At 35.3% G+C, this 14,307-nt stretch overlaps 1 protein-coding gene across 1 annotated transcript; it reads left to right on the forward strand.

Annotated features, from left to right (window-relative positions):
- The first annotated feature begins 12,264 nt into the window (after nt 1-12,264).
- On the forward strand, nt 12,265-14,293 carry LOC111410773 (integrin-linked protein kinase 1-like). Its single transcript, XM_023041296.1, has 3 exons — nt 12,265-12,480; nt 13,715-13,802; nt 14,122-14,293. Exons 1-3 carry the CDS (start codon nt 12,406-12,408, stop codon nt 14,199-14,201), a joined length of 243 nt encoding a protein of 80 aa, XP_022897064.1. The 5' UTR covers nt 12,265-12,405; the 3' UTR covers nt 14,202-14,293.
- Nucleotides 14,294-14,307: the final 14 nt, after the last annotated feature.

Consider the following 14,307-nt stretch of genomic DNA (forward strand, 5'->3'; position numbering starts at 1 on the left):
CAAAATTTTTTTTTTTTGTTTGCCCCCCCCCCCCCCCCCACAAAACCATGGTCAACAAGTGGCTTTTCTCTCTTCATATAACCAGACAAATACACGGTGTCCTATGAAACAAACGCAAAATGTCAATTATTGATCCTACGTAGATTAGTCTAGTATACACCTAAAACCGCACATAAAAGCTTGGAAAGAAAGCCAATACATTACATATTAATTTTTGAGCAGGATTAGATCGACTTCTCAACCGTCCATGGCCCAAGAACCCACCAAGAATACTGACACAATCAAGTATCTATCACCATTTTCGGGCAGCATGGACGTTATAATAACATTTTTTTTCTAGTCTTTTCTGATAATTTGCTATTGTTTTTTTTATTTAGTATCAGGTATGCTATTGTTACTAGATCAACCAAAGGGATTGGCTTTGAAATATGCATGTAATTGGCTTCGAATGGATTACAGTGGTATTGACTGCTAGAGATGAGAAAAGGGGTCTTGAAGCTGTTGAGAAACTCAAGGAGTCTGGTTTTTCTGATAATATAATTGTTGAAGAATCGACCTCCAATTGGTGGATTTTCCGAGCTCAGTATACTAATTTCAATCTTCACAACACCCAAGCAAATCACGACCCAATCCTCCAATTTCCTTCCACACTCCGGTTGCTTTACTTTGTATCCACTAAGGACACAAAAGGGATGGTGTTTTTAGCCACAAAGGCTGGAGAAAAGGAAGAAAAAAACGTGCCAAGCAAGAGCAAAGCAAAGGGCAGAGAGTTTTTTATTCCAAGACAAAGGCAAACACATGTAAGTTGTAAAAGACCAAGGAGGCTAGCTTATATAGTTTAGGTTAGGTCAAAGTTGTGGGGCCAAGCCCAATACAAAATACCGATAAGTGGGCCAACAATATAAGCCTTCCAATGAGTATGGAAGTTGGGTCATGAGTAACACTAATTAATTGGTTGCTTCCAATGGTCCAAATAATTTTAGGGTCGGGTTCTCAATCTTGGATGTCAATAATTAATTTATTCAACATCGATTTAATATCATCGCCCGGGATTATTGGGTATCGAAAAACCCAACAATCTCCTCCTTGATGCCCAATAATCTACAAGCAACCAAAACACAAAGTTTAAACTTGCACAATCAAGGTAATCCAATAAAAGTAGTATCACAGATCTTACCTCGTGTTTCAAACTAAAACACACATCATACCTGTTCAATGTACTCACCGGAGCTAAGGTCCAAAAACACCCAAATAGGAACAAGTATCACATTGAACAAGTAATCATGCGATAAATATATTATATAGGATACTACACAGATCTTTTAAGAAAATCACGTTCACACAGAACAACAAATTAAAACCAAGTTAATCAGCATAAGGTCAAACACATATGCAATGAATGCATAAATGACCCCACGAAAGATCTTACCACACTTATCATATCCCATTTCGTGTTATTCTCACCTCGAGAACACATATCTCCTATCATTGCCCACCATGCTCACTAAACAGATAGTTCAACTTATGTCTAACTGGCAAGTCACAATAGATCATAAGTTCTCGGGATAATGCTCTATCACCACATCACTTCTCCCAACCCATGTAAATAATGGGTCTCCACCTTATAGAAGTGATAGAAGTTTCTCTCTCACATTCCACGTGTTCAGGATCTCTTTCACAGATAAAGAATTCTACACATTTGATTACATCTCCACTCGTGATCCAAATGTCACACTCCACATTTCCCGATACAAAACATCATGTACCCCTATGCATCTATATTCTACCTTACCGAAAAATATTTAACACATTGCTAATACATCCTAACTCACTATGCATGCAAACGATCACACCAAGAAATCACATTACCTCAGATTCATGTAAACACACATATCAAACAAATTGAAGTGCAACATATAGTCATGTAACAAATTAGGCAATCACACACATACAGAAAGGGTCACACATAGATGCATATGCAGGACTAGGTTTACTCTCTCAATAAACCTCGTTAGGGTCATAGCTCGGCCTCTCAACCATATTCGTCTCACCTCTCACATAACTGTTCTGCTTATCTTTCTTGGGACAATCTCTAATAAAGTGTCCAGACTTACCACAACTACAACACCGCCTATCACTAGACTTGTCCAGCCTCTCGCCCTTCATCTTACCACTTTCATCACTCGAGGCAATACTCTAATCACTGCTATTTTGAGCTCTACCCGAATTCATTTGCTTAAACTTCATCCTATTCCTTATTATGTGTAACTCACCACTCCTCTTATCTTCATTTTCAGTCTTAATTTTCATCTCTTTACTCCTAAGAGAATCTATGACAATTTCAGGTGTCAACATATCCCTACCATACTTAATGGCATTTTTAACTTCCTTATATGACTCAAGCATGAAATTGAGCAGGATAATAGCCTTATATGTTTCAGATACGGTTTCTTCACAGTTAACAATATCTTGGACAAGTTTATTGAAAACATCCAGATTGTCATCAAGATCCTTTGAAGGGTCCATTTTAAAATTGAAGAAACACTCAAAAAGATAAAGTTTATTGGAAGTGGATTTAAGCAAATACAGATCTTCCAACTTTTTCCAAAGATCTTTTGTGATTTTCAATTTTCTTACTTTTCTAAAAATAGCGTCAGACAAGTATAAAATGATTGAGGTATAAGCAAACTCATTGGCTTCTTCTTTTTATTCTTCTGAAAAATTAGCTAAAAAATTGCCTTTAATGATTTTTGAAACCTTTTGTTGAACCAAAATACCCTTCATTTTTTGTTGTTAGATTGAAAAATCACCTTTTTCATTAAAAATACCAACTTCGAAATGCGAAGACATTTTTGGGAAAACGAAGCAATCAAATGCACAAATAGGTCACACAAAGTAATCTTATGATCGCAATATACACCGTCCTAAATTCCCAGGGTTTCATATGACTCGCAGGCTTAGATCAAGAGAACATTCGAACGACTAAGGTCTAGGTATTCTAACGAAAGTAACAACACAGTGAAATTTACAATGCAACAAAATAGGTATACCCAATCAAACGAAATTTCACGGCAATTTTAGCACAAAGCACAATACACTAATTTATACAAATATAAGTATTCAATCACGAAAATTGAGAGCAAGTAATCCTAATTTCTTGCACAAGCAGTGATTGCCAAGCATTGACAACCCCCAATCCTAACGATCACCCCACACGTTGATCTTTTAATGCTGAAATTTAAGCTGAGATAAGTCAATATACCACAGCGGACCTGTCTAAGTCCGTAAATTATGATGAATGCGAATTTGTTACTTTTGGACCTTCGCTATTTGCCCCAAAGTCACCAACAACCAATTGAGCAAAATTGAATCCCGAACACACAGGCGCAAAATCATCCAAAATTTTACTGCAGCAACCAAAACTGAAAACTAACATCGCCATAAGGTCCGTCTCGTCGTTCGGAGAAAACTGTTTGAAGACACCGTCGTCGAAAGAGGTCCCACACATCGCCATGCACCGATGCCGGAGCCCCACGCATCGTCGGTCCAACCACGCGCATTCTGGTGCGCCTCGACCAGTTGAACACGCTGGTGGTCTTAGTTTGTCCAAAAGGTAAGCCGTTTCACCAAAAATCAAGTAAACAGATCCCGTTTTTGATTTTCTGGTAATTTTCAGACCATTTTTCGGTCTGTTTCAAGCCAGAGTTCCACCAACAACCTCGCTCTAATACCAAATGTAGAAGATGTATTGAACACCAAAGATAATCTAGGCTCAATTTTTTACCCACTTCCAACAATCACAAGCCGACAACAACGACCTGAGACAATGTCAAGCTTCTACTTCCAATTTGCCAATGAGATATATCACTTAGGAAACCACAAAGGTGCAAGAAATCTCACACAATATCACCACTAAGGTAGTAGTCACAAAGAGGCAGAAAGAGTAGAAGAAGAAAAGCACGTGAAAATCGGCTGAGAGAGAGAGGGAGTGAGGCGTCTCTCCCTTAGAGAGCAAGAGGCCAATTTATCTTGTAATCAAATGGCCCAAATAAGGTAAGTATAGGTAGGTTAACCAATGGGTCAAGTTAGAGGCCCAAGAGATAGTTAAACAAGCTCACAAGTTGTTCTATCAATTAATGGTCATTCAAGGAAATGGATTGGGCCACGAGCAACACTAAATTATTTAGGTTGCTTTGAGTGGCCCAATTAACCTTTGGGTCGTATTGTCTTGAATGTGGTGTTGGATTCCCCGACTGAAAAATTAAACTGAGTAACATCATAGCTCGAGAAGGTCGTTTGACAACAAATTGCCTAACAATAATCTTTCATTAGCTCAATGTTACGGATCCAGCAAGTGTGAATTCCCTTGCTGAATTTGTTAAATCCTAGTTTGGAAGGCTCAATATCTTGGTATGATCACATACTTTTCTTGAAATTTAATTTTTCTACCCAATTTTGTGTGTATATAAGCTTCAATTTATTTTTTATTTTTTATTTTTATGAATAATTAGTCTGATGATGTTGATCTTTATGCAGGAGCCTAGAGTCGGTGTTCAAGGCTTCTGATACTATTTTTTAAACCTCATCTTATAGTTTTGTTGAAATTTATGAGTATATAAAGATTAAAGAAATGTGAATTGAAACAATTGTCAAATAGGTGCGACCATTTGGTGCAACTCATAGGCGCCTAATAAAGAGTTTTAGATGTGGTGCGATCTGGACCATTGATCATGTCCCAATCTCTAATTGTGCGATCCAAAGTTTTGAGTTAATTTATGTTCAAAGATACTACCATTAGGAAAGGGCACGTTGAAATCTACATATATGATGCTCCTAATTCCATTATCTTCCCACGAAATGTAATTTATTCCTTCTCTAAATTATATTAAAATAATGTTTGAATTATTTTCGATTTTTAGTGTTTGATATTTTCTTATTCAAAATCATCCAATCTAGAAGAATACGATCAAAATTGATTCTTCTTAGAAAATTAATATTATGCTTTATTAATTTTTGAAAAAGCGTTGTATTTTGAGAAATAGACGTTTATTTAATCTGTTAGAACTTGTGTAGGGATGAAATTTGTATTACGAGATTTGCAATCACATACTTCGTTTCATTTCCTCTTCTAATTTCGGCATTTTTTTAAATGCCAATAATTTGTGATTTTGCTTTTTTTTTTTTTTATTATGTATCTTTGTTTCAATAAGTCAAAACTCTATTTGGTAATTTGCATTGCAACAAAATATAATACATGCACCAAATAGTTAAAATGTTAGAGTGGACTCTTCATCATGATTCTTGATCTTCGACAAATGACTTGCTATAATTATATTCTTTGGGATCGGTTTTTGTTTCCTAGCATTAAATTGATGGGTGATTGTAGAGTGGCAGCTTAGTTCATGTGTTGTTTTGAATTTTCTATTGTTATGAGACAAATAATCGAAATTAAATTTTAAAAATACAGAAAATCGATAAATTGAGGGGGCTTTTTCTTGCAGATGAATAATGCCGGAATTGGTGGATCTATTGTCGATAACGATGCTCTAATTGCTAAGGGAGGTTCTGCTGCTGCAGCAGCAGTAAGTATAATGTGCTGTGTACTCTTTTAGTGCTCTTAGCAGGAATTCCTTTTGCACCTTGTGGGTACTTGCACTTGTATAAGGCATATTTTCCTCGAGTTATAGCAATTAACTAACATTACTATAAGGCAAAGCGTTTGAGAAGCATAATTATCAAATGATACTACGAAATAGCATAACTTTATTAATTTCACGAAGTAAGTGTGTGTGTTCATAGTTTATTCTTAGTCCTAAAAGGACAACTAATGCAGAGATTGCTCCTTTCCAAAATCTCCCTTTATCTCTTCGCTATAGCTCAGAATGGACTGGAAAGTGTGTCGATATCCTTGAGTTCATGTGGTCACATATGCCATTCGTATTTTATTTTTTTATTTTTTTTCCCTCGCAAGTTCACTTTGGAACTTCAAATTCCTGAGAAAAGTGTACCCCACCTTAATTAATCCTCTTCCATCAACGGACAAAGTAGCCACTCTATGTAACATTTTTGTATGATTTCGAAGTTAGAATTGCACCGTGTTGATTGATTGCTCTGTCTATTTGTTCATTTATTTCGTGGGTGCAGGAAGGAAGTGCACAAATTAACTGGAATGAGATTTTGATTCAAACATATGATTTAGCAGTGGAATGTGAGCAGACAAACTACTATGGTGCAAAGAGAACTGTTGAAGCTTTGCTTCCCCTACTCCGGCTATCTAATTCACCAAGGATTGTAAATGTTTCCTCTTCAATGGGAAAGTAAAGGTACAATATTTGTCAAGTCTATTTGCTGAAGTTGTCTTCTCTAGAAAACTACCAAGTTTGAAAATTTTATGAGCAGTATATTCTTGTGCTTTGGACTTGTTTGGTAAGAGACTATACATTATCTGATGAAAACTAAAATCTTACCATAGAGTACATGTCATGTCCAGCATATGCATACCAATACTCGTAGAGTTCAATATTGACATCAAATTTTCATACGTGAATTTCAGAATATATCCAATGAGTGGGCTAAAAATGTGCTGAATGATGATGAAAATCTCACAGAAGAGAGTATCGATCAGGTGCTGAATGAGTTTTTGAAAGACTTAAAGGAAGACTCTCTGGAAGCCAAAGGCTGGCCTTGTTTCATAGGAGCGTACGCACTGTCAAAAGCAGCCATGAATGCATACACGCGAATTCTGGCAAAGAAGCTCCCTAATTTTCAGATAAATAGCGTGTGCCCTGGTTTTGTTAAAACGGATATTAATTTCAATACTGGCATATTGTGTTGGAAATAAAAATAGTTATGAAATGGGTCAACTTTGAGTCCGAATTTCAGTGGGACCCACCTTTTAATTAATACGGGACCTAGCATATTCACGTTCTACTCCGCGAGATGATTAACGTGATATATTTATTTATCGAAAACCATTTAAAATTGAATGAAATATTAAGTGTTAAAGTAACCCACATAAACTAAGTATTATGAAAGAATTTGATTTTCCAAACACTTATCCCACATAGGAAAGTTAGGAAACTTTGGTGTGGTTTATAAGGTGAAAGTTTGGAATTGAGTTTGGCCCCAAGGGGTACCAATAGTTTTTGGAAGGGAGAAGACCTATATCCTATTGGGTTCGGTCATAAACCCACACGCGCGCGCCGCCGTTCGTCCGATCGACACGGCACGAGCACGTGTCCGAGTCGGTGCGGGTATGGGTGGACCTTTGCACTATATTAACTTTTTGGACAAAATTTATTTAACAGGCATGACTTTTAAGAACAACATGTCTGTTCGGATTTTTGAAACTTGTATGAAAGATAATGACTGTTCGAATGGCCACAAACAAGTCTATAAATAGTCTGCTTCTCTACCATAAAATTTACACCATTTTCATTACAAACTTTCTGTGTTTTGAATCTCATTTCCCTCTCTCTCGTTCTGATATTGTCTCGAAGTAAAACACACTTCGTTGAGTTCGTTGGAACTCCTGCAGATTGCAGTGCTGCTTCCGTAGGAGACGAAAATTCGTTCTATCTTGAGAAACGATTGCTGGACACCTTTAGCATCATTGAAGGCAGCAAATTCGTTTTAAGGAAATACCGTGAAATCGGTGGGCTCGAATTACTGTTTAGATCCTGTTGATCAATTCTTACATTCAGGTGATTCTGTCAAATTGTTTTCGAAAGAGTGACTTCAAACTCCAGAAACAACATATTGACAGTCGAAGAAGGTGCAGAAAGTCCAGCAAGGTTGGCTTTAATGCCTAATGATGGGAGTCTCATTTGTCGTAAAGTAATGAGTTTGTGATCGATATCTCATTGAAAAAGTCTTTAAACTATTTGACGATTTGGTGAATAATTTCATTGCAAATGCATGAACTCTCAAGTTTCAACTGGAAGTATGATGGTTTCTTGAATCAAATGAAAATGTTTCTTGATCCATTTGGCTAAGTAAATTACTTATTTCTGAAAATTGGAAGGTTTCTTTTGCAGAAATACAGAAAATGGACTAGAGCAAGTTCAGGTAAGCTTAGAAACTTCACTTTAAATAAATAATACTCTTTGTTAGTGACAAGAAAACCAAGTTCCTAGCCAAATAGACTCGTCAGACCCAATTGATAAACCCTTTTATTTTGTCCTTCTAAGGGCATTTTCTGTTCTGAATCCATCTTGATTCATTAAAAGAAAAAAATTTCACACATATCATTTCACTAACAAGTATATATTTTGCTCCGATTATTCATTATTGCAATAGTCAAGGCTTAACACCATGTTTGGCTTAGCATAATGCTAAAACAAAGATTTGTTCTTCAGTAATGATTAGGTAGTCTAAACAAGATTTTTTTTAGTCAGCAAGACATTGAACTATCATTTAATTTCAGATGTAGCGAAAAGTAATAACGGGACTACCATGCTTTAAATTAATTGACCATCAAATTTAAAGTTAATTAAAAGTAAGATATACTGCAAGTAATTGAAAGGTAGGTAGAATATTTCATTTAATTACTAATTAAAGTAAGTAATTTATGATGGCAAGATTGAAAGTTGTGTTTCATTTGAATTGAAGTTGCCTCCTAAAAGAATGGGAAGAAATTTAGGCCACATCTGTGATGATAAAATTGATCTACCGAGTTGTAATTTCCATTATAATCGGAACTCTAGGGCATCTCCAACCACAACATCATTGCACCATTTTTTGGTGCAAAATTGCTCTAACTCAACACCAAACTTTGCACCATTTTGTTGCAAAATGATGCAAAGTGTAAAATGTCCATTTTGCCCTTATTTAATATTTCCCAAATAAATTTGTTGAGAGTATTTATGTAATTTGTGTTATATACTTTTTAATACAATAAATTATTATTATTTTTTATTAATATTAATATTATTTGTGTTTAAAATAAATTTTAAATGTAAGACATAATAATTAATTAATTAAAAGACGAAAACAATTTAAAATATATCAAACACGATTATTTATTAAAGTTAACACGAAATGTATTAAATAGCAATTTATGTTCTATGTTTATTAATTGTATTTTTATTAATTGTTCTACGTTTTTTATATTTATTAATGAATTTAATTTTTTCCGTAATTTAACGTAATTATTTATTTAGTAATTTATGTATTTATGAAATAATTAAATAAATAATATTTCAAATAAGTAGATTATAAAGAATAAAAAATGGAAGAAAATGGTTAAATACTGTTCATTTGGTGTAATTTTTGGTGTAATGGTTGGAGATGAATTTTGGTTTGATGTAAGATTTGGTGCAAAATTTGGTACAGGGTTGGAGATGGCCTTAGATATTTTAAAATTTATGGATTAGTATACTTTTTAGGAAAAATTGTAGTCAAGGTATCAAATCTTTCATTTATTAGCAGATTTTGTTCAAACCTTTCATTTGTGCTAGCGTGAGTATCAAACCTTTAAAAAATTTGCAGCTCAAGTCTAAATTGATAATTTCTATTAGTTTGACCCCCCAAAAACAGTCAGTTGACCCCAGAAATTTAAAATTTAATAATTTGACCACATAAGACTGAAGCATTTTGGATAAAACACATTTTTCCTATTAAATAAATAAATAAATAAATAAATAAATAAATATATATATATATATAACCACAACCCATCCCCATCTCCTCCTTCCCCAAATCAAAACTACTCCACCCAATCACCACGTTCATCGTCGACAGCCAACACTACCCATCTGCATCACCACCACTACCCACCCAACAATACTCATCAACAAGAAAAGCTTAATGATCTTATAAAACCTCGATTCAGGCTAATAAGAACTGGAGGAGCTGGATGAGACACGACGCTTCGCGATGCAAATGAGAGTAATAAATCCATTGGTTATAAAGGCCAAGAAATGTGCAGTTTGATGGTCCTTAAGGAGGAAAACTATGAAAGCTAGCAGGCACTATGTGTCTAGTCCTTCTCCGACACCGACATCGCCATCGCCGTGGAGGCGCTGCTTATATCAACCGTCAAAAAACTGAAAGTTTCCAATGAAATTCATAGTTTCGTGAAGGAGACATGTAAATGGGTATGGAAAAGAAGCAATTGGTCAGATTGATGCAAATTCTCCCCCAAAGTCTATTGCCTTGCCCAATTCAACTGCTCTGCGACTTCCCATTTTTTAAGTCGAATTGGTGGATTGTATGAATTTTGAGGAAGATTTTGTTCTTAGATTATGGGGAATTCATAGATTGAAAGTGATGTGTGTGTTTTGTGGAGCTTAGGGTTTTGAGAGAAATGGGTGGTGGTCATGCCGATATTGGGTAGGTAGTGGTAGCTATCAGAGGTGAATGTGATGGTGGGTGGAGTGGTTTTGATTTGGGGAAGAAGGAGATGGGGATGGGTTGTGGTTTTATTTTTTTTATTTTTTTTAAAATTTGATTTAATAGGAAAAATGTGTTTTATCCAAAATGTTCCTATCTTATGTGGTCAAATTATTAAAATTTTAAATTCTAGGGTCAACTGACGGTTTTTGGTATCAAACTAACGGAAACTATCAATTTAGACTTGAGTTGCAAATTTTTTAAAGGTTTGGTACACACGGTGACACAAATGAAATATTTGGACAATGTCTGTTAATAAACGAAATGTTTGATACCTTGGCTACAATTTTCCCTACTTTTTATTTACAATGCAATAATTTCATTAATCCAATACTTTGAGCTTTGCCAAAGAAGACCAAAGGCGAATTTTCGGGTGGTGGGAATATAATAATTAGGCATAAGGTTTGTAGGATTGAAAATAAGTATTTTTCAAATAGATTAGCAAGTATAAATAAAAGAGGAAATTACAGGAAACCCTATGATTAAAATCCTTAATACTAAAATCAGATTGGAACTTTCACATTTCATAAATCAGATTTTTTTATTAATATTTTTTTAAAATAAATATTTTTTCTTAAATATATATAAACCAATACACACAAAACCCTAATCAAAATTAATTCCCACACCTGTCTCTCTCTCTCTAAACTAATTCCCCCATCGTCGTCGTCGTCTTGACAATCGCCGGTGACTCATCCACCCTCGATCCATTACCGGACGCTGCAGCGGCGCCATCCATCCACCGGAAGATGCAGCGCCGCTGCGAGCGTCTCTCACTTTCATCCCATTTTCTCTTCCTGTTTATGTGTTGGTGGTGGTGGTGGCGAAGTGGTGTTTTTATGTGGTGTTGGTGGTGTTGTGTCTGTTGTGGGTGGTGAATATGTCGGTTATGGTGATGGTCCGGCCACAAATCTGGCCGATCAATGGCCGCAGTGTGCGATTGCTACTCTAAGGTCGTTGTTGATCGAGGAGTTTTTGCAGGTGATTTTTTTTTATGTTCATGTCGTCTTGTGGTGGTCTCGATCGCTGTTCTAAGTTCGTTGCAGATCTTGGGTGGGGATTGTGGCTGTGTTATGTGGTCGTGATGGAGGGCTGGTTGTGGTGTCAGGATGACATGGGTGACGTGATCTGGTGGTTTGTTTTTCACTGTTTTTGTGTTTGGTTTGTGTTAATGTGGTGGTGGTTTGCGTTGCAACAGCGAAGGGTGGTGATGTGCTTGCTATGGTGTTTTTGTCCCAGACAGTGTTGTTGTTGGGTGGTGGTTCTGACGGCGACGGCGGCGGCGATATTGTTAGAGGAAATGGTTGTCGTAATTGTCAGCGGTGGTCACAGATTATTTGATTGATTTTGATCATTAATGGTTAATCTGTGACCAATAAACAAATATGTGATCGATAAAAAAGATGATTTGTGACAAATGTGACCTAAAAATATATTAATTTGTAACAGTCTAATAAAACTGTGACCTATAATATTTGTAATATGTGATCGACATATAAATTATGACTTATTAATTTTTGATCTGTGATCGATGAACAAACTGTAACCTATAAAATTTTTGATTTTGTGACCATAAAATAATTTGAACATTTCGAAATGTTGATTTGTGACTGAAAAATATTATTTGATTTATTAAATTGTGAATCTGTGACCAAATTGTATAAATATGTTACTTTAATATATTTAATTAATAAAATATATAATTAATAAATTAAATAATAAATAAATTTTATCAAATTTCTGATTTTTAGAAGTTCAAACCTTTGGTCTTAGTTTTGAATTAGGCAATACTTATCCTCTTACTTTTAAAATTTTCCCTAAATAAAAATTCAAAATTAGTTATGCCTTTATTAAACTTGGGCCAATTCGAGAAGCCAAGCCTGGTCCATAACCAAACCGAGTTTACTGAGGCCGAGGCAGTCGGGTTTGACCCTTTTCCCACTCTAGCCTTTGCAGTACGCAAAACAAGCCGGCAGCCGCAGACGTCCGTCGCGTGCATTCACACGCACAAGGATGGGAGAGGAGGAGCACTCAGTAGAACAGAACCCCCAGGAGATGATGTTAGATAACATTGAAGCTTTGCTCGAGGTGCCCTAACTCCCTAGCTTAATGCCAATACTGTTTCGGCGTTCTTTTCATGTGAACAGTGAATATTTGTTTGTTTGCTGTTAGGTTATATGTTTACGCGTTGAGAAGAAATTACAGTTTATTTGTTAAAGCAATTGAATTTTCTAACTAGTTATAGTTGTATTTCACCTGGGAATTCGTTGTAGAGGGAAATAATATTCAGTATTTCGTTCGTGAATTGAATTTTGAAACAAACAATTTCTTGGGTATTGATCACAGTTGAATATTTTAACTGCGCAATGGAGTTGATGGCGTTTTGATTTTGGGTGCGCTTCCCTTATTACCACCTTCTCTATTACAGTTGAGTAATTCATTCTGGTGGAAATTAGAGTTTTGAATTTATTTTTTGAAAATCAATATAGGAATTTTAGAGGAATTTATTATTACTTAATAGTATTCTCATTGTTATATCATTTTATTTGCTATATAGGATCTGAGTGACATTGCCAAAAATTCTACGTAATATATATTTCTGCTGAGAAAATTGGCTTTGAATTCCCGATGCTTGTCAGAAGTTTCTCGTGGTTGGGAAATTCACATTTTGTTGAAATTTTTTGCTATCTTCAAGGAAATTTTAACTGGAATCATCTAGGCCATGATCAATGTCCATCTATATGTAAATGGATGTCTTGAGTAGTCTGCTTACTTGATTCATATAAACTCAACTGGTTTTTACTATGATGCATCGACATGGACACGTGTGTCCGACACGACACTTGTCATATATGACAACACGCGATTTTCTAAAAAAAGCACTAATATGACACATTGATTAAATTTCTTAAAGTTCTTAATTTATATGGTGTAAATTTAGTTGTATACTTGTTATTAATTTTTCTTGTTGATATTTTTTAAATACGAGCGCATATTTGTCATTTACTAATAACTTTGAATTGAATTATATGATATTTCTTATAAAAAAGAAAAATGGTCATGGTAGAGAGAGTGTCGTTATCCGACATGTGTTGGACACGGACACGCTCCTTAGTTGAAGTGTCCGGGCAACAAATGGTTTTTACTCCTAACTGGATAATGAATGGTTCAATCATCTCGACGGACCCTGATTGTTCCTACAACTTTTCCATCCATACCCAACTCATGGTTTTCTTTGCTTTTAATGCATGCAGATTAATTGATTAGTATTTCGTTGCAGGAAGCTCATTTGTTAACTAGTGTCTATTGTATTATTTAACAGGCTGCTAGATATGATGATATTGATGATGTCAAAAGCATAGCATCTGCTGGGTTGTCTTTAGATTCTAAGGATTCGCAAGGACGCACAGGTTATAATTCTGATATGCAACAGTTTCCCACTTTTCTTTATTCTTTGAAATGTTAGCTAGACTGTAAATTGAAAAATATCTAAATCATAATAACTTCAGTCTATCTGAAGATGAATTATCAGCTTCTCACTTATGTGGATTCTTCATCCATCAGCTCTGAATACCTCGAGTGGCACAATATTCTTATTAAAATGCTATTGCTAAAATTTGTAACTGTTGACTGAAATATTCATGTTATATATAAATTTATGTTTTATGTTTAATGATGTACAAAATACCTTATGCTAACTTTCAAATGCTTGTGATTGTATTTTTACAGCATTGCATATGGCTGCAGCCAATGGACATCTTGACATCATAGTATATCTCCTCCGCAATGGAGTGGTGAGAGAGCCTTGATATCTGAGCTAACTTGAATTTTGGTTGTTTATTGAAAGATACTCTTGTGGTGGATTGGTTAACTTTTTCTCTCTAGATAACCTAGTCACGAATTCTTTGTTTACTA

Source organism: Olea europaea, chromosome 15 (assembly GCF_002742605.1).
Source record: "Olea europaea var. sylvestris chromosome 15, O_europaea_v1, whole genome shotgun sequence".
NCBI lineage: Eukaryota > Viridiplantae > Streptophyta > Magnoliopsida > Lamiales > Oleaceae > Olea > Olea europaea.

Excerpts from the sequence above, each read along its gene's own strand:
- LOC111410773 (XM_023041296.1), top strand. The coding sequence starts at position 12,406 with ATGGGAGAGGAGGAGCACTCAGTAGAACAGAACCCCCAGGAGATGATG. Across the intron at positions 12,481-13,714 it reads ACATTGAAGCTTTGCTCGAG|GCTGCTAGATATGATGATAT; the intron begins GTGCCCTAACTC and ends ATTATTTAACAG. Across the intron at positions 13,803-14,121 it reads GGATTCGCAAGGACGCACAG|CATTGCATATGGCTGCAGCC; the intron begins GTTATAATTCTG and ends GTATTTTTACAG.